This window comes from Siniperca chuatsi, linkage group LG9, assembly GCF_020085105.1.
Source record: "Siniperca chuatsi isolate FFG_IHB_CAS linkage group LG9, ASM2008510v1, whole genome shotgun sequence".
In the NCBI taxonomy this organism is placed as follows: Eukaryota; Metazoa; Chordata; class Actinopteri; order Centrarchiformes; family Sinipercidae; genus Siniperca; species Siniperca chuatsi.
The window spans coordinates 9,774,692-9,798,351 of record NC_058050.1 but is presented as its reverse complement, the minus strand read 5'-3'; the positions used below and the strand labels follow the sequence as shown (position 1 = coordinate 9,798,351).

At 43.2% G+C, this 23,660-nt stretch overlaps 1 protein-coding gene across 1 annotated transcript in view; it reads right to left on the bottom strand.

Annotated features, from left to right (window-relative positions):
* Positions 1-4,178: 4,178 nt before the first annotated feature.
* LOC122881138 (forkhead box protein O4-like) overlaps positions 4,179-23,660 on the bottom strand; it is a 31,524-nt gene continuing 12,042 nt past the window's right edge. The window contains exon 2 of the mRNA XM_044206931.1: positions 4,179-8,453. Coding sequence (XP_044062866.1) covers positions 6,732-8,453 — 1,722 coding nt within the window. The 3' untranslated portion in view covers positions 4,179-6,731. The remainder of the gene's footprint in view (positions 8,454-23,660) is intronic.

Below are 23,660 nucleotides of genomic sequence, written 5' to 3'. Positions count from 1 at the left end.
GTGGGGGTTTTGAGTCATTAAAGACAGTGATTGGTTAAATAACGCGCAAAGAAGAGCATAGATAGGAGGATTTCCTGGTAGGTCATTTTCTTTTAATTGGACAGCAAATTCAATGACAGTGATCATAAATCAGAAAAGGAGGAGATTCCATAAACAAGAGTTAGACCAAAGTTATGGTAAAAGATTTGTACAGTAACGTACAAAATGTTACAGCACTAACATTACCAAATAACATTGGTTAGGTTAGCATAATTGGATATGACATTAGACATTTAAGTTATAATGGTACAAGCCGATGCAGTAAATCACTAGTTTGAAACTAGCTAGTACTTACAAAAAACTTAGTGATGGATTTACGAATAGCTGGTGCAACCCAATCCTGAGGCAGATTTCATAAGGTTATATTGCTTTACAATATATCTCAGCCTGAAAGTAACTGTTGGGCATCTCTTTTGACTGATTTTTGTGTATCCTCTATCGATCACTGAACAGAGAACCCATCCATTCCCCACAACACCCCTGCAGAGGTTAGTCGGAGCCGACAAGGACCCTGGAGCTTGTAGGGATTCATTGTCTTGTTCAGGGACAATCCAGCAAGGTGGAAGCTGGGGTCTTGAACATTTGCCTTCTGGTTTAAAGCACATTCCCGGCTCACTAGGCCACACATTACACCTTCACCTGCAGACTTGGAAAAGCTGTGTCCACTATTCATTTTTATACCCTCCTTCTGCATCGCTTCAGTGTGAATCATGGTTGGATTGAATCCAAACTACAATAGATAGGCTTGTTATACAAGCCTTCAAGCAACAACAAAGTATGCTTATTAAGATCTCATTGCACTGCCAAATACAAATTTAGGAAAGTCACAAGATCCTGTTTTAGAAGGATTAGATTTTTTTTCTTATAAAAGATAACAACTGTTATCAAGCACCATATGCACCAGATTATTAAACTTTGTTCAAGATAACTGGCCTTGATTTATCTTAATAAGATATTCAATCTATTTTTCAGCTAGAGCTGACAAGATATAGTTGATTGCATGGTTGATGCACTGATATCCCCAAACATCTATTATGAGAAAGTTAGATGGCTTATTTCAAGAATAAGTTCATGAGCTATGCCTATTCACTTTTGATGGTTAACACGCAAAAATAAAGAAAAGAGTAGCTTCTACCAAAAATGCAGGACTGAAAACTCCTATCACTCCCAAATAGATTGACAGGTCTATTAATACAGGGTCTAACACTAGCCGACAATTGACTCCAAGTTATTAATGTTTGCTGATGCTGTTAAGGTTTGTTTACATCAATGTGAGGAAAATTCAAGCTGTGTGAAGTGATGCAAAGACCTCTCTGTGGTGTAGTTTATAGAGTGTTCATTTATATTGTGCAACTAAGTGTGCATTTATATCATATATCTTTCATCCGTTGTCTGAGTTACTGGAATAAATTTAACTAAAATAGTATTGTACCATGGTATTCGCTTTATTCATGCGAGAACATACTAACATAGTTGTCATTTGTTGCATTCAAAGAAATGTTTCTGTCCATGAGGCCAGTTTTTAACATGCTGTTGTCTTACTATTGTGCCGGCCTCTGTGCACCAGTCCCACAGCATTTAACTCTGCTTTCAGCAGAAAATTCTCAGAGGCCTTTCTGACAACCTCTTTTAACACTTCAAACCTCGACTCAACCCCAAGGAGGTTGTTTGCCGTTTTAACACCTCTTCTTTGACTATATTCTTGATGCTGTCGCTGCTTTTGAGGGCAAAAAATATATATATATATTACAATTGTACAGTGTAATATAATGATTGACCACTTTCTTTCAAATTGCGAAGAATTTGTACTGTTTGGCAAAATCTCTACATATATCAAAATCTGTAGATCATAATCTCCGATATGTCGTTTTCGGGCATTTGCTGAAATGACTGCTGTTGTTTTTCTTGAGAAAAGTCTAATTTTTTGAATTCTTTGAAATATCTTTAGCTTTCACTCATCCATTCTTCACTTCAGTCTGGGGCAGAGCATGATGCTGCTACAAATTGTTGGCTTTGGCTTTTTAAAATAAAACATATAACCCCCAAATTCAACAGCTCAGCCAGCAGCAACCCTCTCCTGGTGGTCTTTTGGTGTCCTCTCTGAGCTCTTTTTCTATATGGAGTCAATTTGGAGGACAACCTTTAGGATCATTTGACATCCTCAGGACAACACCACATGTTACAGTAAAAGAAATGTGCAGCCTGACTTTTTTCCACTAAGATGTATTTTTCTACAATTTTTTGTTATCCTCAACTGATCTGCAAAAAGTCATCCATGTATTAATCCCTCCGTGTTTAAATTACCTTAACTCTCTGTGTTCATTCATCAGTCTAAAAACAAGATAATATTACACCAACCTCTGTGCCTTTAGACTGGTTACATCTTAGCTTCAGAATTGATTTTAAAACTTTAATCATCTGTTTTCAGGACAAGCCTCACAGATCACAGTTTGTTTATGCATCTGTGGAGCTTAGTTACATTTTAACGTTTAAAGGACTTGATTATAATGATTATAAAACAATTGTTTGACTTTGCTTTTTTTGTTTACTTTGGCATCATTGCTGTCTTGCTTTTGTTATTGGTGGTATGGTGATTATTAAATTTATTCTTTACAGTGGCTGCAGTAACTGAGAAAAAGTCTTGACACTCATTCTGGAAGCATTACATCAAACTCCATCCTTCCATATTGGTGAATTAATCATTTCTATGAACAATTGAATTTTGGAGATATAGCAGTTTTTCACTTTGCAGCTCGGCCGGAAAGTGAGAAATGCTGAATCCTCATAAGCACTCAAGGACATCAGTACCCTGGAGCCTTGCCTGGGTGGGTCTGTCTGGTAGCAGTTAGCAGTGTCGCCAACCAGCCTTTAGCTCCAAGGGCGGTCTCTCCAACGATATCACTGGGCCAAGTAAGGACGGACCTGCTCCCAGATGCTTGATTGGATGAATAATGACACTGTAACACAGCTTCTCTCTCTCTCTCTCTCTCTGATAATGAGGAACAGAACAGCAGACCCTCCCCGAGGCACAGCACCTGGACTGGACTGCCTTCCTGTCTACCTCAACCTCTATCTCTCTCAGGAGATAGGCAGGGAAGAGTGAGACTTTGGGTGTATGCCAGGCTCTCGGTCTCAGTTACACTCAATCACACTCAGTTTGTTCTAATTGTGAAATTATGAAACATCTTATAAAGTTTGTGGATCATGTTTGCGCTCTTCAAACCCCTAAAAATGCTTACAAAAACACATTTTTATTGTGTGTTTTTGTGTCAAGGATTCTTTAGCTTTATGCATGTGCTGCCTGGCTTCCCCCATCCACATCTATATCTTTCTTTTTCCCTCTACTACTCACTTCTTTCCCTGCAGAGAGGCTTTGCCAAGTGGAGTCAATTAAAACTGTACATCTAAGTGAGAAATGTCTATTTGAGTGTGTGTGTTGGTGCATATGGTTTCATAACTGTGCTGTGTGCTTCTTTCTGTAAATGTGTGAATTTGTGGTATTTTCAAATGTATGTGTGTGAATATACATATGTGGTGTGTGTCTGTGCATGTGTGTGCAAATGTCTCAGTGAGTGTAGAGGCGGGGGGCTCCCCAGGGGCATGGCAGTATGGCGTTGTAGCTCTGCACACTCCTCTTGTGAAAATGCCTCCAATGGGACCTGGACAGCTGGGGCCAACCTATACCGCTTCATGGGCCATAACAAGCCTTATGACACACACACACACACACACACACACACAAACACACACACATATATATATACACACCTATCACTCCAATCCTTCCAACTCTGTCTGGCTGTCTGTCCTTGTTTTGTCTGTCAGGAACTCTCACTCTCACACACACACAGAAAAAAATCACCCTATTTCTCTTTCTTTCTCATGCAGTCTCTAGCACAAGTGAGGCTTTACGACATATGGGAAGGTATATTTTTTTCCTTTTCATTCATACAGCCCACTCTTTCTGCTTCTCACGCAGCGGCTTGGTGTCCAGGTCAAACACAACTGCCAAGAGGGGTTGTCTGCATGTGTGAAAGGAGTTACATTTTAATTGTAAGGAAAATGTCACTCTGCTGTGTTTTCATGAAAAAACAAATCTATCTTCATGCTAATTTTCACACAAATGCGATGACATAGACTTTCTTTTAATTTCATTTATTTAACAGTCACCAGATGATGAGATACATTCTCTTAAAAAAGAAATAGACAACAAAACTGATATTATTTTGAGATTTTAAAAACTATTATACAATATTCTTAATATATAGATTTTGTACAAAATAAAAGTCAGTAAAAGGGGCAAAGGGAGAGTGACATCTTAAAAAACAGAACAAAAGAGGAAGGGGATAGAAGTTAACTCAAACAACTACCACATTTAGGAGTGACAAAGACCAATCTCTTTCATAAATAAATATAGGAAAATTAGACATCATATATAGCTCTCTTTCCAATAGCAGGGCATTGCTAAATGTCTGTAGCATAGGTTATAACATAACTGCTTTGTGAGGCCCATTTGCTTAAAAAATTCCACACATTTTCTGCACGGAGATTAACTGGAACCAGCGCGGCTAAAAGCCCTGAAATAAAGGTATTTACCTCAGTAATGGGTCTGATAGTCTGTGCCATGCTTGACCTTTGGCTGCAATAATAACCCCACCCCACCATCACCCCCTCATCCCTCCCCCCTCTTTTCCACTGTGTGCCATACTTGGTACAGACCAAGTGCAGAGAGTCTCCTTGAAGGAACTAGAGAATAGGGGTGTCCTCTTTTTTTCTCTCCAAAGAGCAATGAGAAACAAGCTTCAGACTCCCCCATTCACAAACAGAGACAATTGAGCAGAGCAGATGTAGGGGTAGGGGTGCACGATATTGGAGCATAGGAAGGTCATACCACTCTACCAACATCATTTCACCTTTGAATTCCATCCTTACACTATGAACATTTCAGCGTTGTCCTCGTTGGTCCTTAGAATTTCAACAATACAACAACAACTACAAGACAACAGAATAAACACACAAAAAGTAGATGTGGATGGCTGTGGGGCATTACAACCCTGTTTGACATAGACTCATGCCACTCAGATTGGCTGATTGTTTTCTCCTTAAATCTCTCCATTTGCACCTATTTGAGTATTTGAAGCTCAGGTTATAAGCACTGAAAACATGGGAATAGGGGAACACAAAATACAGATAATGGAGATGATTTACAATACGAATACACTACCTGTTTTCAGACACACACACCTGAAGAGCATGGAAACTGAGGCAGATGATTGATCCCACTGCAACAACAGACTTTTGTTCTATCCTTCCTTCTATCCTATCTTTTCCTTTTTGTACCCTCTGTGAGCAGGCAAGCGGACAGTGACATTGGCCCTTCTCAGAGCAGAACAGCCGGCAGAGTGACTTAGCGTTAATCACAGTTTTGTCTCGCTTTCTTGGCACATTAAGTTGGAGAAGCCAGCCGCGGCCTGGACGGCCAGGGTGAGAGATGAGAGGACAACGTGTTAGATTCTCAATAATGACGCATCGCTGCTGCATCACTTTGGAGATTAAAAGCAAGATGCTGAATTTCAATCAAGCCACATTAATGGCTTGGAGTGAGGAATGGTCACTTTGTCTCCACTGGCAGGCAGAGAGAGAGAGAGAGAGAGAGAGAGAGAGAGAGAGAGAGAGAGAGAGAGAGAGACTTAGAGAAGGAGAGAGAGAGAAACTGGCACAAGAAGCCCAGGTGAGACAAGGTGATACGACATTTTAATTCACCAAATTGCATGCTAGCCGGTAATGATAGAATCCATTTAACGATGCAGTGACAATATTCTCTAACCAATGGCAAAAGGGCATTAACAAAATGTTACATCTAAGAGAAAAGTCAAAGAGCCAAGGACTAAATGTATGAAGCTGTAAATGCAAACAGGACTGCTGACATAAGATAATTATTTGGAAATGATGAGCATGTGAATGTCATTATCATTAAATTGGGAAACTGGTATCAGATAAGAGTTCTATTTAAATTTATTGTATACATACATTCAAACCAGTGTCAAATCAGGGTTAAATTTAATAATGTATTAATTCATATTTTAATTTTGGTGAGTGATGAGGAACAGGCAATGTCTAAGGTTTTAAGCAAACAATGAATTTTAAAAACCAAAGATCTAATCATAAAGCAACTAAGGATTTTTTGCAAAACAATTCTTGTCCCCACCACTGACAATGACAGCATATGACAAAAAGAGTCCAATTTTAATTCAATGCCAAGATCTGACACTTTATCAACGGAGCTTGTGATTTCCTCATTTGTTGCTGCAGCCACCTTACAAAACATGCCAAGCTCTGTCTGAGCTGCTCTATGAATGCGTTGCACTGTGAGATGTGACCCACTTGCAATAAAGTGCATTGAGAGTTCAGTTCTCATGGTAGATGAGAAGCGATGTTGGGCAAGCACAGCTGAGAGATTGTCATCACAGTATAGCTGATATGAAGAAAAACCTAATGTGACATGAACTAGATCTCTCGGGGAGAAGGGAAATCAAAAGAGGATAGGGTGACAGAAGAAATGTCAAGACAACAAAGAGAGACGGGAGTGTTGGTCCTATAGTCTCTGTGTCAAGTCAGGAATGTCACAGTTGAGCACAGTGCTTCATGTGTAGGGTAGTTCTTTCAGAGGGTAGGATGTGTTGTCATAGACTTCAGCCAGGCACCCAGCTCTGGTTGCTATGGGCTTGCTGTGGACCAGCCAGACCGCTCATTCCCATCCCCATGCCCATGGTCACACCCATTCCCATACCCATGCCTATGCCTACCCCCTGGGCAAGGGAGCAGTCAAAGTTAAAGTCCATCTCCTCCCCAGAGTCCATAATGTCATGGAGGAGGATGGACTCCACATCGCAGTCCAAGCTACCGTGGAACATGTCAATGTCCAGGTCAGCTGGTAGTCTCTCATGGGGGTGAGGTTGGTGATAGCCATGGTAGTTGCTACCAACACTACCATTCCCCATTCCCTGGCCATGGTGGTATGGTCCGTTAGTCATGCCTTGGTGTAGTGGGTCGGGGTAATGGTTGTGACGGGGGTGCGGGTGTGGGGCGGTGGCCACATGACAGGAGTCCTGGGGCATGCCAAGCATACCTGCTGGATTTGGTGGGAGGGTGGTTGAGGCAGGAAGGTGGGCATGTGATGGCGGGCTGTACAGGTAGGGAGCTTTGTGGTTGTAGGTCTGCAGCTGATTGCTGTTGCCACGTGGGGTTAGGGCCACAGCCCGGGGCGGTGTGTGGTTATGGCTCTGGCTGAGGTTGTGGCCATTGTGAGCGAGACTGTGAGGTGAGTTGTGGTTGTGGTTGGTTACATTGTTATGACTATGAGTATGGCTGTGAGTTCTGTTATGGCTATGAGATGAGCTGTGACTATGAGGTCCATTGTGGCTGTGGCCATTGTGGTGGCCAGGGTGGTGGCTGTGATGGTTGGAGCCTACTCCATTACTAGCTTGACCCATCATAGGATGGCTTTCCCTCTCCTGCCCCAGCATTATGTCCTTGGAACAGTATTGTTGCCCAGCTGGACCCCCCGTTAGCAGACTCTGCAGGGCATTGGTGCTGGAGTACGCCCGCATGGTTCCAGAGAAACTGGCTGGCTTGTTCTCCTGAATGGTCTGCATGGGTGAGTGGTGGCACAGCATCCCCATGCCTGTTGCACCATAGACACCTGCACTGTAGGGGCTCTGCCCCTTCACTCCAGAGCTGTAGTGGTAGATAGGGGTTTGGTGCTTATGTCTGCCAACAGCCGGATGCTGCTGGTGTTGCTGCTGTGGCGGGTGATGGTGATGATAACCATCCTCCATCAGCTGCTCATCCAGACTGATGGCACCTGTCAGGTTAGCCAGCTGAGGCAGCTGTTCCAGAGGAGGACAGCGATTCCCTGTTCCCATGGATGGAGAGCGAGCACTGGTCGGTGAAGGGTAGAGGTGGGGGGAGGTGGAACAGGACAGGCCACCCTCCTCTGGTTCCTCTGGCTCTCCCTCTGCGAGGATGGGTGACAGACGCCCACTCAGGGTGGAGGCTGACGAACTAGCCCTGGAATGGAGGTCTGTCCAAGCGTCAAACTCTCCATCTGTCCCAGATGTACCTCCAGCTCCTGCGAGGCCTTTCCTTGGTGGGCTGCCATGGTCGGGGGAGACCTGGAGCCCCACCACAGCAGACCCTGCTCCTATCCCAGGACGGCCAACCCTCTTGCCTCTGACGCGGCCTTTGCTTTTTAGGTATTTGGTGCTGTTGTCCATGGAGACTGCCCGCCGGCGGGGGGCCTTGCCCATCTTCCCTCCATCTGGATTCAGCATCCACCAAGAACTTTTCCCTGTTCCCTCATTCTGCACCCTGATAAAACGTGTGTGGAGGGATAGATTGTGTCGGATGGAGTTCTGCAGAGAGATGAGAGAGACACAAGGTGAGACAGAGATTATAAGAGACTTATCATTTTTACACAAACAGCTTTTCTGAGGTCAACACTTTAAATGAGTGGAATTTGCATAAGATTCATATAAAATGTTCCAGAGGAAAGTAAGAATTTTTGACATCAAAAATCAACAATGCCGACAAACCTTATGACAACTACAGCTGTCACAACTGCTTATATATCATTCAGTCTATACTTGCTGAGTCATAGAAAACAATTTACCAAATTATCAGGTCTTTTCAATGTCTATTATTAGATATACAAAACACACAAAAGTAGATACATACCTCTCTATGCAATCAGTGTCAACAAAAGTCAAACTGAGAGCACATTTAAAACACAAACATGTTCGAAGGACAGCTACAGCTGGCATGGAGCAAGACCCTGTCAGCCTCAACCAACCTGAAATGACCTGAGATTCAGTCTTGAGACACTCTCCTTATGTACGTCAATCCTCCCACTTTCATTTTCATCAATCCATCTGTCCTCCTCTATTTCTCCTTTCAGCCGGGCTGATGTAAGCTGCTGTGGTTGGGCATACTGTATGTTTGAAGTCGGTGCCAGTCTGGCTTAGTGCCAGCCCTGTCTCTTTTGCTCCCGTAGCTTGAATGGGGCATGTATCGGAAGACTGAGCCGGGAGCAAGGAAGGCTAATGGATGTATCCCACCCTCCGACATCTACCTTCACTGCCTATCTCCCTTTCCCTCCCTTGTTCTGTCTTTATCACGATCCCGCTTTCTGTTTTGTCACGAGTAATACATATGTTGTGACTTGTGTCTTGATTTTCCTTTTTTGTATTTCACACACTTCTTTGTACAAAACAGTAATTTTCCACTTCTGTTTTCATTCTCTATGCCTTCAATTATACAGTGTCACCAATTACTTTCCTATTATTAGCATGTACAGTCACTGACCCAGTAATTCCTAGGATATAGTTTTTTTTAATAATCATTTACATCTCAAGGGTTGCTTAACGCTGAAGGTTCCTGATGTGCAACAGAGTCTGTCGTTGCAATTCTGCTCTTTGTTGTGCGTGAGGCATTTTGACACTCAAGCAGGAAAATATCAAATCAAAAGCACCTCCTGTGGTTTAGGAATATACTGGTACAATAGATTGTTTCAGATTCACACTTCCACCATCTCCATTATGTTGCAGATTATTTGTATTCACACTGAATTGCACGGCAGGGAAACAAATAAATCAAATTGCAGCAGAGAACACATAAATGGGAGGCGAACTGAATTCAGGTGATTTGTGAATGCCTCCTTGGGTTATCTCGCTGTGACACCTCCGGCATTGGGTAACCATGGCAACCGGGTAAACGTGCAATGGCAGAACTATATCATATTGTGGTGAGAGTCAAGAAAGTGAGAGAGAGAGAGATGGAGGGAGAGTGGGGGATGGGGGAAAGGATGCAAGAGGAGGCGGTTGTTTGATGCTGCTGCTCCTACACTAAACAGCCTTTCATCTCGGCAGTGCAGGTCCGCAGGGGATGCCCGCTCCCTGCTTCTGACGGCTTCTCTACGTGCCGCGCCAACTCCCTGTCTCACCCTGGCTGGATCATCCACCTATCATACCACTCCAAATCATCCCCATCAAATCCTGTGCATGCCTGAATTAAAACATATGTAAGCTCTCATGCTATTCCACCATGGCCGGCTGTAAATGGGGCATCTTTCAGAGAGCTGGACCACTTCATGCTGCAACTCTGTGTGACCTGTCTGATTCAAATTGCGATTTATCCCTGTATGAGGGAAGAGCAGCCCCATTGAACTTGGAGGGATTTGTCATCATCCCAAACCCTCTTTATCTGATGAATCCACCTGCTAGAGAGATTTGAGAGATTTCGGACAGTGTCCAGCCATGGCATCATCATCATCATCATCATCATCATCATCATCATCATCATCATCATCATCATCATCATCATCACTAGCTGCTGGCTTCCTGTCGTGTAATTTTCCACCACCGGTTTTTCTCTGTCATCCTGTTTGTGCGTGTGTGTGTTTTAGAATCTAAGAATAGCTCAGGTTGCAGGTGGTTCCACTGTGGGTGTGGTTTTGTCCACCCCCTGTTCCCTGAGTCTGAGTCAGGGGCAATTTGGCCAGCCTATGGCCCTCACGCCCCCGAAACAAGCAGTCACTGCTAATCCCCCTCCATCCCTGAGTAATCCCAGACAATCCTGGGCTAATCCCAAGTTGATTCAGGGGCACTCCCAGCTGGGTGTCTCACACAGAGCCATGTCAGGTCACCACGGACACAGCGGGCAGCCCGGATATGCTATGATCCAATAGTAAGGGAAGTTTGAGATGTAGGAAATAGGGACACTATAAAACCCTTATAGGATGTAGTGTTAAACTATTCCTAATGTTTGTGTATGTGCATTTTAGTTGATGATTTCTGAGGTAGTGATGTTAACGGTATTTTTGATGCCTCTATCGAATCAGCTACCTTTACTCTGTGTTCTGTCCTTGAGGCTTGGCTTTTCCACATTTTACCCCTACGGCTTGAATAGAATAAAATTGAAAACTTTATTATGTATTAAATATTCATAAAATGGAAATTCTCTTTCAGCCCCCTGGCTTGCTGAGGCAGACGGATGAAGCCCAAAGAAACATACAATGACAGAGAGGAACACACACATCACACGCCTGGGAAGCAGCTTCCTATTCAAATCATACCCCTTTAATACAATGGGCCTAGTGGAGAGGGCTCTAAATAATGAATGAACCAGTGGCTGCACTTATGCAGGGAGATGCACTGCCTGGACTCATAATACTGAAAAGAACAGACAGAGTCATAAGTAGTGGTGTGACTTCTTTGTTTTGTTATCAGGGACATCCACCCTCATCCTCAGTCTACAAACACAACTAAATCAGGCTGAAATTGATTAATTTGACATAATGGCACATGAAGTAAAAGAGGATAAGGGTAATAGTTTATGGACCAATCAAAGCCAATTAAGGTGAACAAGGTTCTCTTGGCTGCAGGAAAACAAGCTTGGGTTCAACTCTCATTAAGGCCTAAAAATCCAGATAGCTGATTTAGATATTTAGACAATAGATACCAAGCCACAGGATAGCCATCTTTGTCCTCAGATTAAAAGCTAAGGCTCGAACAAATCTGACATTTTGACACTTTTTCCACAACACACAGGTGGATTAAGTAAGAGGGTTTTTCACTGACTCAAGGAAGGGACTGATGTGTTCAAACCAATCAGACACAAAAGTTTCGTGTCTGAATCTGGTCCAACAGATTATTGCTCAATATCTGTTGATTGACAGAAACAGGTTCCTGGTATTCATCCATAATAACCACTTTAAGAACCATTCATTTGGCTCTTGGAAATCTTACAATACCAGTCAATTACTCTACTGTTCCCACTCCCTCCTTCCATGCAAACTCAATTTGATTCAGGGACTGGAGAGGCCTATTTAGTGTTGGGAATCAATGAAGTTTAATAGCTATCAGTGCTGAGGCTTAGCACACATCAAGTTCTGATTAACTACACAATCCACCTGCATTATGAGGCCAATATGGGTGCTCAATATACCATATCGCACAACAATGTTTAACCGCCACAGGCTTGTAAGTTAAGTGACTTGCCCAAATTGGCTTGTTGCCCAACACATCCCTCTGTTGCCATTTCCAAGATTGGAAGTTTGGGAGTAGATGTAGTATGGGGGTAGAGGTTGTTATGTTGGGCCCAATGGTTCATCTGGCATAACCTGACTAACTGGCATGGGGGCAGTTGTGTTGGGGGGGTACAGCAGGAGGTGGAGGGGCCTCGGGGTAAGTGGTGGGAATATAGAGGTACCGCAAGGGGCCCCTCCAAGCCACACAAAGGGGTGCCCTCAAAATACCCCCTACTCACCCATCCCCCTCCATTACTCCCCCATCAGAACCCACTCAGGGTTTTTCCCGCTCATACACCCACACACATGCTCACACACAGAGGGGCGAGGAAACAGGTCAAACGGTTTATAGGACCCATCTTGTGGCGAATGTGCACTCATTCAAACAGAACTGAGTGAGGAACTAAGGACTGTGAGTGGGGTCTGGGAACCAGCAAAAAGAAACCACTCACCCGATTCAAACAACCTCAAGGGTGAGGCAGCATGGTGCGCTTGCCCAGCTAAGAACACAGCAGCTGTTCTTGTAGTGGCACTGGGTAAAGCCGTTTGCCACACTCGACTGGTATTACCAAACCATTTCATGCAGAATGGAGCCATTATATATTGTCAAAGGGTATCCCTCTATGGTGCACATTCATTTGATAAGCCCAAATCAAGGGGGAGTAACAGAAGCACTAACTGTGTTTATTGTGATGCTGTTTTTTCCTGTGCAGAAGGCAGGAGGGATCAGGGGGAGGGGAGGTTTCAACACAAGCAGTTTTGTTCAGCACAGGAATGAGTTTTGTCAGCTAAGCCTGTCTCCAGGCTATTGGTGGAAATTAGCGCCGGCTAAATATTCGCTTTCCATGATTGATGTCACGGCTTGCGTTGTCCCTTTGAAGGGAAATAAAGAATTTAGAGCCATGTGGATTAATAGGGACAGGATAGGGGGAATTTTATGTGTCTGAGGGGGACTTGAAGAGGGACTGAAGGGCCTAATGGCTGCACAGATATGGCACAATGGAGCTGAGACGATAAGGTGTATCAGAGAGTGAGAGAAGACAAGTGAGACTATGACAGTGAGTACAAGAAAGAAAATTGGAAATTATTTGTGTGTGTATGTGTGTAACAGAGAGAGGGAGGGAGAGAGAATGAGAGAGATGTAGCTATTTGCCTGAGAAGCCCAGAGTCAGATGATTAAAATCCCTTTAGGAGGCTTCTTTAAGAGAGACAGATGGGCAGACAGGCCTGTTTTTGGAATGCAATCAAATTGAAAAGATTAAAAAGGAGTCTCTTTTATTAGGAGGTGAGAAACAGTTACTTCTCTGCCACATGCCATCATCGCCTCCACAGCAGTGGTCACGACTGCATTGGCATGCAAGGCACATCACAGCCCTTGTTGGGAAAGAAATAAACCTGGGATTAGGAATTGCATCTATCTCAGTGTATCACTGTGGCTTCTCTGAGGATTGGCAGCATTTGTAATTTCTTGTTGAATAAATACGCTTTACAGGAAAAAGGCAAAAACTTCAGGCTTTCATTTCTTATAGGATCATTACAGAAAAGGCTAAAGTGAGCCTGAGTAACTCAAGGACTTTTCACCAATAGCTGTCCTATTACAGACAGAACTTTCACTTAATCTCAACACCAAATCTGAACAGGTACAATTCAAATGTCCATTCCCTTGGCTGCCATTGTACTTGAATAGACTGAGTTTGCACAGTAGAGTGATTCAAGCACTGTGAAAGGTGCTCTGTATCCGACCCTATTATTCCACAACACTGCAGGAGTGCCATTTATAAAAAGGCTTAAAATGGAAAGCAAGTGTGTGGTAGTGTGTCTAGTAGCCTCAGATCAGGAAGTGGCTGTGGAGAGGGGTGTAATGGAGTTGGTAGGGGATTCCTGCCTGACTGTGCACTAATTGCATCCAATGGCTGGCGAGTCAGCAGCCGTGCCCACCCTGGCGCCAAAAGAAGGGTTGGCATCGGGGTGGCAGGGTGTGGGATAGAGAAGGGATGCTGCAGCTTTGGTGGGTAAAAATAGATGCTGACAGATTAGTAGAGCATCTGAGACCCGGATAGGGGATCGGAAAATCCACTCGCCCGATGCCAGGGACAGCTGAGTGTTTCCGGTGGGCGCAAAGGGGACACAATCTGGGCATCAGGTCTGATGCCCACACACAAAACGGGGGAGCCTCAGAGTGGGTGTGGGCACATGAATGAGCACGTGCCACAGTATAGGATAGGTGTGGTTTTTCCACTGGGACCTGCAAGGTAGAGAGAGCTTGCGCCCTCCCACTGAGAATTCACACAACAGGTGTTTGGGCTGGGCCACCTGTGGGGCCGGCCGCCTGCTCGCACTTCACACCTCGTCTAGGGAGCAAACTAACATTTTCCACTGGGCTTGCCATGCTTTTCTTAAAGACCGACACGTTTCTGGAGAGGCTTTTACAGCTCTTTTTATAAGATCGTCAAGATATGCGTGTGTGCAAGCGTGCACAAGTCAATCTGCATTTATGTGAGCGCCTGTGTGTCTATATTTGTGTATCAGTCCATTTAATAGCCAACGGGCACAGTGTGGATTGGATTATATTGAAAGCTCCCTCGGCTATATACAAAGAAACTGTCGACCAACATTGGAATCAATGCTGGCCCAGGCTTCTTTCACACTCGGCCTCCACATTATCTCATTCATAACAATGAGAATCTCATTTCCCACATTCTAAAGGTCAGTGCACACCTCTGATCACACTTTAATAAATGTCATTCTCAGCGTTTAATTTAATTTCAGCAGAGTACGAAACTCTTAGGCAGCCATGCACATGGCATGCAAAATTCATTGGATCGTCCCTTTAATTGCTTCAGTTTTACAGTACAGAGAAGAATGACTGCAATCACAATAAAGAAAAAAATAGCACAAATACACAGAGGCACACATCTGCAGAACACACAAATATACACACCCAGAAAGAGAAAAGATAAGTAGAGTGAGTCAAGTGCCAGTTTTAGTTACATTTGAATAAAATAAGCTTCACATTTTTTTAGATCAGCACCAAGTAGTGGCTCCACATCTCTTTGTCATCACACATTTTTACTCTCACCTAAATTGACAAACTGTACCAAACAACCACACATATATGCTCAAACACACACATCTATGCACACACACACCTACTCTCTCACACACGTACATTGCACACACATGCCAACATGACACAAAGCCTGGCACACCGGGCACACTCATTACCGCAATGCCAAGCTACCAGTTGCTAAGGAGACCTGTGGGAGAGGGAGGGTTCCTTGTTGTTGCTATAGCAGCCGGCTCGCTCCCTGCCAACTCTCTCCCTCGGGGAGAAACAAGGCAAGAGGTGGGGGGTGAAGTGGGTAGAGGTAGGGGGCAGCGGTTTAATAGGGCTATGAGGTGCAGAGGAACTTCATTAGCCATCAGTGTGTGCTGCACCAACCACTGCTCCCCATGAATGCCTACCCACATGCAATACAAGCATACAGACTTCCACTTACTCACACACAGCCCATAGACTTCCACTTATTTGTACACCTATATGGAGATGAAGATGGAGAATGGCATGCTTAGATTGAAAAGCATGAAGTGGGGGGGGGGGGTTCGAGTGTCGAGTGTATCTGCAGGGGGAGGGGTTGAGAGGGCAGAGGTGGGTACAGAACAAAAAGGAGGATGGAGGAACAAAGGAGAGTTAGAGATGGTCTTGAATGTGGGGGCCTGCTTAGAAGGGTGGTAGGGATCTGAATCTGCCATACTCTAACTGTGCCTCCTCCAAACCAACCTTGACCTTCAGCTACAGCCTCTATCCTTCAAACCACAGAATAGCACTGTATAGTCAAACACACATGGTTTTTCTGTACAACTGCAACTTTTTCTTTGTATAGCCTGTAAGGTTATTTTAGAACAAGAACATTACATTTTTCTCTTATGCCATGTCCATGGTAAAGCACGCAAATTTGAAAATGCTGTTTACATGTTAATGTTTTTCATTTAATTTGCATTTTCAGATTGTTTTCTAAATGTTTGCTGTACACACTGAAATGTCAACACATGGATAGACAGTTAAAGAAAACTCTACTATCAGCCACCTCTGACTCTCTATGATCCCTTATTTTGTGTTTCATTGTAGCCGAACACACACTGCGGATGTTGTCATTGACATATCTTTCAGTTTCTGTTGTCAGACTGTACAACTATAAAACAGTGATTTGATTGTGAATGATGGCTATAAATGCTACCTATTAACAGAGCTGTCAAAAACACTAATGCATGATTGACAACTTTTCAAGCTAGCAAAAACAGCCAAAGCAACTCCTTTTAGCTTACAAATGTCTCTGTGATTATTATTTTTTTCTTTATTTGTCAATATAAACTGGTTGTACAATGAAATTTCTATCCATCATCTTAATGCGGCAGCACAGGAAGTACCGTTGGCTTTGGTTAACAGGTAGCATTATGAACATCCATCACAGATTTATCTACTTGGGAGGAAAAGCTTCATTTTCAGGTGTAGAGAATCTCACTTTGATTTGGATGGAAGAACAAAACAGAGAAAATGGGTTTTTAAAATGTATCCATATTAGCATAAATGGCCTCAGAAATAAGAATGAAATCAAGAGGAGTGGTTTCATTGACCACATCACTGGGGACTGTGCTCACAAACTTTGATAAATTAGACAAATCTGACTGTTTGTCAAAAGTTTCACTCCACAGTGGCATTTGGAAATCGTTTTGTACAAGTCTGCAGTCCTAACTGAATTGCAAAAATGCTTGAATGTCTTTTATTGGACATGCTCAAGCTACTTAATCCACTTACAATGTTAAAGTGTTGTTTGCTGTTTACAGAGCCATTGTGAAGAATAGAGTGCCATCAGGATTCACAAAAATTAATGACATGAGAATAAATGACAATATATAACTCCTTTTTAAAAATGCTCTGTCCAAATCACAGAACAAATCCAGCATTTTCAAATTTTTCCTTTTTTCGCAAAGCACTGTTGAGCACCAACGGTGTAGTTCTAAATTGAGAAAAAAAGATGTGTTTCAAAATGAATCCACATTAATGTGGACATGGCCTCAGAAGCACGATGCTTGTGAAATCAAGGAGAAGAGATCTCAACGATAGGTTCAAAGTGATTTCTGTATTCAGGAGCAGTGCTTCAAATATTGACTGCCTGATAACTCATGATGCTACTGGCTGCCTTAAATTCCAAGTATCAGTGTACAGTATGAACGAAGAGAGTATTGATTTGGTCTGAATGAACTCTGTGTGGTTATATTAAGAATACCACCCACCACCCACGTCAACCTCTCCTACCCCTACCCAAGCTTGACCAATTCAATGCAAGCTTATAAGGAGAGAAAATGAAGGGTAGTAAGAGAAAGACACTCCTGACCAATTGAGGAATGAGGAGACGGGGGGGGGTGATTTACCCCTCCACCCTCTCCCCTCCCCTCCTCTCTCGGTTTCCTGAAACAAAAAGAGCCCAATTAAGTCAGTTTGAGTTAGGGTCTTATGTGTGTGTGCGGACAAAAATGTGTATCCAAATCTTGAGTGTGTATGCAATAAAATGGGGGGCAACGTACTGTAAGTTGTAGAGACTGTCGGGGGGGTTGGAGGGGTTGGAGGGAGAAAGGGAGGGGTGAAGTTCTCTCTCTCTTTCTCTCTCTCTCTCTATAGCCTAAGAGGGCCAAACTTGCTCTCAGCTCCTCGACGGGAGATGCTGAAATATTAATCGCCACGCTCCAGCCGCAGACTAGTGAACACAATCGTTTCAAACTCCCACCCTAATGAGTGTGTTCATGAATGGCTAATGTGCACAGATGGGGGGCTGATGACTGGATAGATCGCAATGGGGAGGTGAGGGAGGGAGAGGAGGAAGGGAGGGAAGAGGGAAAGTGAAATTTTGGCGGGGTGTGGTGGTGGTTGTGGTGGTGAGGGGGTGTAGAGGCATGCTGTGACCTTTTAAGAGACTCCTGAAAACTTAATTAAGACTAGCCCAGCGCTAATTTTTCTTTCTTTTACTCCCACACACACACTCTCATGAGGAACTCTCATGCTCGGATGTCGTCACACACACACAGAAATGCTCTATGATTCCTCATTCTCATCCTCTCTCCTCCCAGTGTATGCCGATTGTTTACCCCCTTGCCCTTTTGACACAACCCGCTGAGCTGATGTACAATAGATTTCTGGGTATAAAACTTCAAAATGACTCACGCAAGCTTTTTATGAACAAGTCGGTTTTTTGGTCATGTTAACACAATACACATTCTGAAATAAACAAAATGAGTAGACATTAAAACTGCAGAGGCAGGTATGTCTTTCCTCGCCCCCTACATGGATACATCTAAGAAAGAGGAAGGAACAAATCTTCAGGGCTCAGAAGAGCAAGGTGAAGCGCTCTTTCACCTTAAATGCCACTTACTCCCACAGAGAAGTTGGAGTTACATCTCACTGATAGGTTCAATCCTAACTGACTCCTAACCTGCTTTCAACACAGGGCGTGTAGGCCACAGTGCCCTTTCAACTGGAGCTTGTTCTTTGGGAATGTTAATGCTTCACATGCATTTTTTATAGCTGAATCTGACCTGTTCTTTCACCCCTGGGATATGTTTTGCCTCGGTATCCTCATCACTGACTATTCTCCTCATCATCTTTTCAAGTACTAACGTCATTTTGGAGAGTATCAGAAATGCGGGTTAACGTGTCTTCCCAGGATACCCCATTACCATAAAGGCCACCTACGGATTAAGAACACCCAGCATGCAGACGTATATACAGACACACATACACATGCACTGACATGCATACACTCACAACATCTAATTAGAGGAGTGAGATGCTGTGACCTAATTCCTAACCTCTCCCCGGCAGTCAGGATTGGGGCCTCTGCTTGGATTACGGCGGGAAAATAGAAAGTGCCTCACAATGAGAAGCATGGCAGTGGAAAGAGATTGGACAGAAGGGTAGTGATGGGAAGGTTTTTTTAATGAAAAAGTATTAGCCTATAAATGGAGGACACAGCAAGATTTCACAAATAAATGCTGTCTCATTTAGAATTAATTTCTACCTGCATGAAACATAACTAGAAAGTCTCTATTTTATAACATGTCAGACAAAAACATCATATTGAACATATATGCTAAATGCTCATATTGAGCTGTTGCATATTAGTTGCATATTTAGGAGACAGGGTTGAGAGTAGCATGGACTGTGACAACTAAGACACCATCATGTGACTACAGCTAAATTTTATGTGTGACACCAATGTGCATCATGTAATACAACGCATACCATTTTACTGCACTCAAATTGAGCATTGTAAAAATATGCAGGTTTGACTTGTTGGCTATAAGATATGCCCTCTCATTTTTATAGACACTTTATAGATGTTGTGGTTAATTAGTTGATCCTAAATTTGTGCCTCCAGTCACTACCGTAGTCAGGTCACTCCATGAGATGACAGCAGTATTTCCGACTTTCTTCAAAATAAACACCAAAAAAAATAAAAAAATAGCAAGGTTGTGCCAGGATACTATATCATACACCCCCAACTACCCTGAATTCAAGAGATTCCCTACTAACAATTTTCTGTACAATGAACTGAACATGTGATACAACAACAATGCTCTATTACATTAAAGTTATCACATTCCAGAGACGTTTTATACTTCATCTTATCAGTTTATGTTGCGAGGTGTTGGAACCACTGTATTCTTCCTCAGCCAAAGGTGATATATAAAAGAAGGCTTACCTCTGAAAAATATAGAGAGTCCTACTACTAAAGACTTCTATTTCTTACCTACAAATGCAGCCTCAATAGGACGCTCCCATGCATTTGGGCCCCAGACACAGACTGTAACTTAAAAACTAGCAGCACCCACAAGCTACTTACCCCTGAGCTGACTGCCAACACACTCTAGGCATAATAGAGGGAAACCATTGGAGGTACTGAGAGGGGAATTAACCTTTGAGAAGGAACTGCATTGGCAATGCTCACTGTACTTTAAGAGGTTGAATTCAAGAGAGATCCACAATATCACTTTTCTGTCAACAGAATACTTAAATGCATTTATCACCCTTTGTCTAATTCTGTCATCTAAATTGCTAAATAAAGTTAAAACTACATATGCACTATGTCAAATGACAAATCTGAAACTTTGATGCCGGATCCACAGAAACAAAATGAAACATTCTATGTAGCCTTCTAAGCAAACCATTTTGTATCAATTGTGAGCAACTCTTAATGTCTATTGTGCATTTGTATTGTCTTCTCATTTTCATCATGTCCGCTTTTACAAATGAATTTGTCATCAAGCTCACAGGCCAGAAGAGACACTGGTAGCGTCATTATCGAGCTTGCTGTACCCTATGATTACCTCGATGGCCCACGTCTATCCATCACATAAAAATTCCTGAAGACAGATGCAGCTGGATGGTAGCATATTTACAGTAAGTGCGTGACTGTGACGCCACTGAGGGGTTTTGTGCTTGTGCAGAGAGTTGGATGGTCACATACTCTCTCTCACACAAACACATACACATACACATCTATCAGCAGCTATGAGCTGATAAATGTATGGGAGAAAGTGCTACACCTCTGTTTATTGTGTGTGTGTCACAGCACTCCTGGAAGGGGGCTGCAGTGTTTCCGCCTGAGTGGGACTGTCAGAGGGCATCACTCAGCCTGGCAGTGTGGCAGGACGCGAGGATCATTAGTGGACACGGAGGGAGCGAGAGAGGGAGCAGAATGGAGGAGAGTAAAGGAGAAAAGGGGAGTGAGGGGCAGTGACTGTGCGAGTCGGGCAGCACGTCTTAATATCTGTCTTGAGAGCATTACACACACAGCAGTGCACTTTCCTCTCAGTCACGCAATAGCCCCACCGCAGCCCCCTCCTCTGTCATTTTCTCCCCTCTGTCACTCTCCATCCATTTTACTCCTTTTCACCCTGTATCTCTGATTGACCCTCTCTGTCCCTCCCTAAATCTCAAAAGTCGTGCCCTCACTTAAGCATGGTGCGTTGCAGCTTTTCATTTCCCCAGCTCCAGATTTATCCATCCTACTTCTCCCTCTTCGCTTACATCTTTCCATTTCAGCCCATTGCTCCCATTTTCACCCACTCTGCATCGCACAGCTGCTTTTCTCCTTGCACTAAGCATCATTGCTAGTTGACCTACTCTTAACCGCAGCAAGGTGAAACAACTGTTCAACACATGAGACATAAGATCTTTTAACTTATTTTGCTGTCCTTCCTAACTCCGTCTCAGCATTTCATCACTTGCAGTTGTTTGTGCCTTCAGCCATCAGCTTATTCATTTGTACATTTACCCATCAATAAATCCATTAATCTGACACTTTGTGTCAGTATGTTTCATGTCCACAGTCAGTCGTGTACCATTCCACCATTCACCTCTCTCCATCATTCCCTTCACTAACTCACTCTCCTTAGTCAGAGTGATCCCTCTGATCTCCTTCTATCCCTCCAGGTCTGTGACCTGTGCTGCGATGCCCTATGCTGAATACCAGAATCAACATGCCTGACATTTAACAAACAGAACAGCTTCTACAAAGCTAGTTGTGTTAGCGCAAGTGCTAATTCTCCCAGAGTTTGCTAACTCAGTAGGTTTCCAGGTTAGGGGATCCATCTGTTTGCTGTACTGTTGTAGCATTTATCACACACAGATTAGGCCTATTTTGTAATACATTTGTCCCAGTGAAACATTTGTGAGCTTGGTTTTGGCACCTACTGTGAGTGCAGTTTAGCATTATAGCCCTGCTGATGACAACAGTACAATCTGGACAGATGCCACCTCTGCGGAAAGATTGAAGGTTTATGGATGGCATGGAGTCAGAAATGAAACTGGCATGTGAGCATTTGCATAAGGAAAGACATGACTGACCAGGAGCAACAGAGGACAGTGGAAAACGGGGCCACTCAAGCCTTCATCTTTTGGAGATCATAGTGTGATAGTGAACCATATTTACAATTATAAACAATGTAGGTTTTTTCTCACCTAATAAAAACAAGGTACTGTTCTTTTTGTAGGCACTGCTGTTACAAAATAAACATCCCTTATTGCAGTAATATTGGCATCTTAAAATGGTTTACAGTTAAAGAACTTTGAGGCTTGGTGATTTCAAACAATGCAAAGGTTGAGTGTGGATTCAACTGGATGCTATCCCACATAAGGTTACAAATCTCTCTCCCAGCCCATATTCAGACAACTGATTGTTAATAACAATGCCTATAGGTTCCAGCTTCTCTAATATGAAGATTTATAACTATTGTCTGTCTCATGTAACTATAACTTGTATCCCTTTGAGTTTTTTAACCAAAATAAGACTAAATATAAAATAAATATAAATAAGTAATTTAAATTTGACCCCTTGGTGTTTGGATGCTTGCACTGGGCTTTCGTCTCTATGTTCTCTTCATTTTACACACTAAACAATTAATCTATTAATCAAAATAATCCATAGAATAAGCGATAATAAAAATAATCATTAGTTGCACCCTATTACTGAAAATGAATCATGCTTTTATTTCCATGAGGGGATTTGGCAATTCCAACATAATTACTGATCTTCATGGTCAAACAGGCTGTAAAGCTCTATCCTACAGTTTCCACTCTCTCATCATAGCCAGGTAACATTGCACCTTTACCACACATCCTCTGTTCTCACACATACCTTTCTCAAGAGGAACATAAACGTTTAGCCCTGTATCTCTTTCTCTCCCTCACATACACACACACATTCCCTAGCATGAATTACAACCTTTTCCTAATCACCATTCCAGACACACAGCCCTGGAAATGTACAAAGAGAGCTCTACAAACACACACACTCACAACACACAGCCTTGACCCCAGCAGCATCCCCTCAGCTGCCCCCCTTGCACCTCCTTGGCACTCATCTAGATCTCTCCCCTGCCAGTCTTTGGGCATGGATCACTTGTAAGGATTTGAGAAAAGACTTCGCTAAGCTGATTGCTAAAGGGGAGGGGGCAAATTACCGTTGCACAACTGCGTAAAAACCTTCTTGGGTCATGACTTGCCTTATGTAATAGATTGTGTGTGTATGTGTGTGTGTGTGTGTTCCCGAAATACCACCCCTCCCCCCACCGCCCCGCAACCCCTACCCCACGCCATTTACCCATTTTGCACTAATTGAGGGATCTTTTTTCGGAAGCTGTTATTGCACGCATTTAATTATTTATTTTGACGGGAAGCAATCTGGTGGCTAGTGAAGAGATTGTGAATGTGTGTGTGTGTGTGTGTGTGTGTGTGTGTGTGTGTGTGTGTGTGTGTGTGTGTGTGTGTGTGAGAGAGAAAGAGTGTACTGTATGTCTGTGGGGCTTTGCATGTATGAACAGCATATAAGAAATTTACTGTGTGTGTGTATCTGTGCATGTATGTGCATGTGTGTTGCATCTCTGAGTGCATGGCTTTCTGAGTGCAACGGGAGTGCACTAATGGACGCACACTTGAGCTGAAGTGTGCAGAGTGTAGCTGAAGTGCAGCCAAGTCTGG